Source organism: Camelus dromedarius, chromosome 17 (assembly GCF_036321535.1).
Source record: "Camelus dromedarius isolate mCamDro1 chromosome 17, mCamDro1.pat, whole genome shotgun sequence".
Lineage (NCBI taxonomy): Eukaryota > Metazoa > Chordata > Mammalia > Artiodactyla > Camelidae > Camelus > Camelus dromedarius.
The window spans coordinates 45,158,691-45,164,690 of record NC_087452.1 but is presented as its reverse complement, the minus strand read 5'-3'; the positions used below and the strand labels follow the sequence as shown (position 1 = coordinate 45,164,690).

The window sequence follows — 6,000 nt, the reverse complement described above, 5'->3', positions numbered from 1 at the left end:
ACCCCGCCCCTCGGCATTTGGCCTTCGGCCTCCGCCGGAGGAGGCGGCCCGGGGGTAGGGGCCGCGCGATGTCGCACGGAGCCGGGCTCGTCCGCACCACGTGCAGCAGCGGCAGCGCCCCCGGACCCGGAGCCGGCGCTGGGCCGCCGGGCGGGAGCTCCTCCGAGGGGCTGCTGGACCCCTTCTACCCCCGCACCCAGGGGGCAATGCTGAAAGTGGCGCAGATGGTAAGAGAGGCCCGGGCGCGGGCCGGGGTCGCACGGGGTGGCCCCCGAGGGCAGGGTCGGGGTGGGGGGACGCGCCCGCGGCCGGAGCGTCGCACCCCGGGCGGGGACCGCGCCGCCCGGGTCAAGTTGGAGGGGGCTTCCTCGGGCGAGCTGCGCGTGCGGGCAGCCCCCGCGCTGGAACTCAGCCGCACCTGGCCTCCTCCCGCGGGCGCGCGCCGGGGTCCCAAGTTTTTCCAGCCGCTCGGCGGGCCCCGCCCGCCTGTGACCGAAACCACCGCCAAAGTTCCTTGGCGTCTTCCTTCCTCCTCTCCGGCCGCGCCGCCCCGGACCCCAGCAGCGGGTGAAGAGCGCCCGGGCGGCGGCCCTCAGGCAGCCGAACCCCACCTCCCCCCGCCGCCGCCGCCGCCGCCGCCTCTTCCCCCGAGCCCCGCGCCGCAGGGCTTCCTGCTCCCGGCGCAGCTGCGCCCGAGCGCGGGGTCTAAGGCCCGGCGTTCACGGTGGGAGAAAGCGCTAGGACCCTTGAGGCAGCCGTCCCGGGCCCTGCCCCTCAAGTTCCGAGGGAGGGCGGGGTCTCGGGGCCGCGGGACGGCGGGGGTCACTGAGGAAGGCCGGCTGGGGGGAGCCGGAGTCTCGGGAACGGGGGTCACTGTGGAGCCGGGCAGGACGAAGGCCTGGGCGCTGAGCGCGACCCGCGCTGCTGGGGCCTGCTTCCTGTTCCTCACTCTCTTCTCCCTTCCCATTTTTTAATTCCTTACAATTGTTAAATGTTCAACACCTTTCCCATTTGTTTGATATGTTTTGAAACTGGTCTGGGCTGTCTGTGACTCCACTTATTGTAATGTTTGCAGCCAGAATGGTAGAGGGGGGAAGTGGTAGATTTGAAAGGAGGTGTAGGGGAATGGATGTGGGTCCGGAACCGACTACAAATGCAAGCCGGCCCGGGCTGGACAAGGATTGATGCTGAGTGTGTGTAGAGGAGGCTCTGGTTTTCTGCTTGAGTCAGACCTTGGCGGGCAGGGGGCTGAGTTCCCTTTCCTCCAAGAAGAGCGTGTAGATGGACCAAAAATTAGGAAGTAGAGGCGTTATAGCTACTAACAACAGAAAAGAATCATGCTGAACAGTGTTGGTTTTGACCAAGGCTGTGTTTTGTTTTGTTTTGTTTGGTACAGGCTACAAAGGGACCAGCCTATATCCCTATCCTTAAAAAAATGTGGGTGCAGGTGGGGGCAGGCCCTACCTGAGCATTGGAAGACATATCAGGAGCTGAATAAATTTGTTGGACAAAGGTCATGGAGAAGTCTCCATTTCAGCCTCCTAAACTAGCCTCTTACCTGTGGCCCTTGTGCCAAGTTGCAGGTGTCAGTGATGGACTTGTTGTTGCAAAGACTTGGAGAATTGCTTCTCCCTATGCCCAGAGGATTCTTACACCTTCTTCCTCCCTGGGTACCCCCCTGCGGCTGCAGGCTGGCTTGAGCAGATCCCTGGGAGTGAAGTTGCCATGGCAGAATGGTTATATTACAACAGAGTGACTGTTCAGTCTGCTTGGGCCCCTTGTCCAACTCCTCCCCATTCTCCTCCTCCTCTTTTCTGGGGCATCTGCTTGGGCATTTGATGTACTCTTGGCCTCTTTGCTGGAAAATACTGGCCTAGCCAAGTTTTAACATTGGGAAGGGCAGAAGCAGCTAAAATAGTGTTGCCCTCTGGGCATTCTATTCATGAGTCTCTGATTTTGACCACTGATGTTTCATTTGCATCCTAAACAGGCTGCCCTTTTTGTCCTAAATGTCCCATAAAGCATCCTCAATGTCTGACCAGCGGACCTGTTACACACTACCTCGAGTCATTGAAAAGGCTGTTCCTTTGGAGAAGTTTCCTTTCTTTGGGTCTCGCCTGGGTCCCCCACTACCAGAAAATGAGAAAGTGAGAAAATGTGAAGAAAGTGAGTTTCTAAGAGAATGTTGGTACTTGATGTGTAATTTTAATGAATCCTTAAAATCGTGTGGCCCCTATGGTTTAGTTTCTTTGGCCTTTCTCTGTAAGAGACACAGTCACAGTGTAGGTCCTAAGGCACTGGGTTTTTTTTTCATCGTTGTTAATAGCTACGTTGTTTGAGCCCTCCTCTTGTTCTTAACGTGCTAGGAATTTTTGTGCTTCACTTTATTGTACTTCGAGGTACCACGTTTTTTACAAATTGAAGGTTTGTGGCAACCCTGCATTGAGCAAGTTGATTGGCGCCGTTTTTTCCCAACAGGATCTGCTCTCTTGGTGTCTCTGTCACATTTTGACAAGTTTGGCAATATTTAAAACTTTCTCACTATTATGTTTGTTATGGTGGTCTGTGACCAGTGGTTTTTGACGTTACTGCTACTGTGACTTGCTGGAGGCTCGGATGATGGTTACCATTTTTTAGCAATAAAGTATTTTTAAATTAAGGTGTGTATTTTGTTTTTTTAGACAATGCTATTGCACATTTAATAGTACAGTGTAAACATAACTTATATGCACTGGGAAACCAAAAAAATTGTGTCTTGCTTTAATGCAGTACTCACTGTATTGTGTCAACAAATGTTTTTAAGAATCCAGTGAACTAACATGTTTGACAAATGAGGAAGCTGGCTGCAAGTTTGAGCTACTAATGTCACACAGTGTCGGCAGCAGTGGGGCCATCCCAGGCCTGACTGGCCTCATATCCCCAAAGGACCCCAGAGCTGCTGCTTGTTAATAGATCTGGGGAAATCAAAGCCATCGCGATAGACCACTTCACACCCACTAGGATGGTGCCAGTGAGAAAGACGTAATAACAAGCAGCAGGGATGTGGAGGGTGTGGTGCAATCAGGACCCTCATACACTGGCCGTGGGGGTGTGAAAGGGTGTGCACCTCGGCATACAGTCTGGCAGTTCCTCAAACTGTTACACGTAAAGTTGACGTGTGATAGGCCAGTTCCACCCCTAGTTATATACCCCAGAGAGACGAAAACATGTCCACGCAAAAACTTAGACGTGAGGGCTCATAGCAGTGTTGTGCATAATAGTCACAAAGTGGAAGTCAACCAAATGTCCGTCAGCTGAGGATAGATAAGTAAAATGTTGTCCATCCATAGAGTGGGATGTTATTCAGCAGAGAAAGGAATGAAGGACTGACACAGGCTACCACGGGGATGAACCCTGAAAACGTGATGCTTGGTGAAAGCAGCCAGACACAAAGGACCACACAGTGTGTGATTGCACTCGTGTGAAAAATCCAGAATAGGCAAATTTACAGCAACAGAAAGTGGATTAGTGGTTGCTTAGGGCTGGGGGGTTGGGGAAAAGGGGTCTCTTTTGGGGTAATAGAAATGTCCTGAAATTGATTGTGGTGATGGTTGCACAACTTGGAATGTACTAAAAACTGTTAGATTGTACGCTTCAGATGTGTGATTTGTATCTCAGTAAAGCTGTTAAGAAATAGAGGAAGAGTTGAGGGCGGGGCGAGAGGGGGGAAATACTCTGCATGAAGCAGCTGGGTGTGGGAGGGCCGAAGCTCCACTTCCAGAATTGCCCCTGGGGTCCCCCCAAGTCCACTGCTCGAGGAAGGAGTGTCCTTCTGGAAGCTCACAGAGTCTGAGCTGAAGAGCCGGGTCTCTGGGCATCACCCAAGGTGCCTGAGTAGGAGATGCTGCCCTGGGCTCTACAGGGCTCCAGAGGCCCTTGCCCAGGCTCCACCACCCCACCTCATCAGTTTGCTTGTTCGGCAGATGTTTAGGAGTGCCATGTTCCCCTCTGTTTCTGCAGAAACAGTTGGCTGTGACAAAGCCCTTGCCCTCTAGAAGTCTGTGGTTCTACTGTGGACACAGACAAGTCCCCCGGCTGCCTGGTCGGGGAGATGAAAGCTCTGTGGTTGCCCACATAAGGCAGGAAGGATGGAGGGAAGAGGAAGGTGACATCTGAGTTGACTCTGGAGAGATGGGTGGGGTGTGTTGGGTTGGGGGTGCCCTTTAAGGGGCCTTCACTCAGTATGCATGTTAAGTTGGAGGTGAGGGATGTGCTAGGGGTGGTGGAAGGAAGGAGAGGGAGCAAGACGGGAACTAATTGTGAGCAGTCCTTAACCTTCCCATCCCGACAGTTAGAAGGGTCTTTGGGATGCGCTCTCCTGCCAGAAAACTCAAGCACTGCCCCCAGACTCACGCGCCCCCTCGGGTTCCACTCAGCCAAGGTAGGCTCACCTAGCGTCCGCTCTGTTCCTAGCGCTGTCCCAGCGGGCCGTGGGGAGCACAACACAGCCGTTAACAAGACAGATCCTTTCGGCAGAGGCTGTGACTTCTGCAGAAGCATCACATCGAAGGGGAATCAGCATGTAGTGTCATAAGCAGTAAAGATGGAAGTCTAAGTGTGTTCCAGAAGGTTCCTTTATTTACTGAGTAAATATGGAGCACCTATTTTATGCAACGCAGTGTGGAAAGAAGGATAAACTAGATGGTTCAGCCCCTGTTATGCTCTAATGGGGAAAGTAAACGTTAGTCAAATGACTATACATATAAAATTATAAACTGGGACAAAACCTGGGAAAGAGAGGGCCACAGTACCATAGAGAAGTAGCTAGGGGGTCTGCCCTGTCTGGGAGGTGAGAAAGGGATATGTGAAGGATGAGGGAACAGTGTTACCAGAAGGAAGAGCACAGACAGTGGCTCTGAGACCAGAGGAAGGAGTATTGACAGTGGTTGGAGGGGAGGGAACAAGGCTGGAAGAGGTGTGGATGAGTCTGGGGAAACAGGCAAAGATTAGACCTCCCCTCCAAGATCTGCCAGATGGTCTTGAGGATATGGTCCTTATCCTGAGATTATCATGGAAGCATCATGTCAGTATGAGCCCACCATTGAAGTGGTGGTTCTCACCCCGGGGCTGTACAGCTCCCTAGGGAGCATCTTAGAACTTTGTGGAAACTTTTTTTGGTTGTCACAAAGATTAGGATCATGTTTGCTAAACATGTTACACATTTCAATATAGTTAACAGGGCATTGCAAATACTTATTATCATAAAGAGATGTGTTGTCTGAAATAACGGCAGAAGGAGCCTGTCCAGGCTGAGTGGAACCTGAGTGGGTGTGCGAGTCTGGGGCAGTGCCTGAGTTTTCTGGCAGGAGAGAGCACCCTAAAGACGTTCTAGGAAGCTGGGGCAAGTATGGACTTCATGTGGGTGTTCACAGCCCAGACCCCTAATGGAACTAGGCTGTGGGGGATGGCAGCTTCTGATGGAACTGTGAGCAGACCTCTGAGTGGAGAACGAGCCAGCATCGTCCAGAATGGCCCACCCCTCCGTGTTCTGTTTTAGATCTCTCTGGAGAGGGGAGCACCGGTTTGGTTCCCAAGTGCAACCTGCACGCCCATGTCCTGTTTCCTGGCAGCTGAGAGTTAAGGGCAGCCAAGAACCTCCCTGTCAAGATTCTTTGACCCCAACCCAGGCCGTGATGGTATAGTGGTTAGTACTCTGTGTTGTGACCCCAACGCAGTCCTGATGCAAGGACAAGAAACTGCTGTCCCTCAGTGGTCAAACAAATACAAACAAGAAGACATAAGTTATGGGCTTTGTTCTCAATAACGGAAGTAATACTTGTTCATTGTAGAAACTTTGGGAAAGAGGAAGAAGAAAACAATCTCCCTCTCCCCTGAGATTAATATTGAAAGTAAAGTTTTATGCTATTTCATAGTAGATGTATATAACTTGCTGGTGTTGGTTTGATTTTGTTTTTACAAAAGTAGGATGGTACTATACAGTTTGTAAGATTTTTGTTTGTT

General features: G+C 52.0%; 1 protein-coding gene across 4 annotated transcripts in view; it reads left to right on the top strand.

Annotated features, from left to right (window-relative positions):
* Window positions 1-6,000, top strand: part of CMTM7 (CKLF like MARVEL transmembrane domain containing 7) — a 44,706-nt gene continuing 38,706 nt past the window's right edge. The window contains exon 1 of one of the 4 annotated variants that reach the window (XM_064496807.1): window positions 1-227. In XM_064496807.1, the coding sequence (XP_064352877.1) occupies window positions 69-227 (159 nt within the window). In that variant the 5' untranslated portion in view covers window positions 1-68. The remainder of the gene's footprint in view (window positions 228-6,000) is intronic. The other 3 variants (XR_010384962.1, XM_031469824.2, XM_064496806.1) reach the window with 3 other exon arrangements.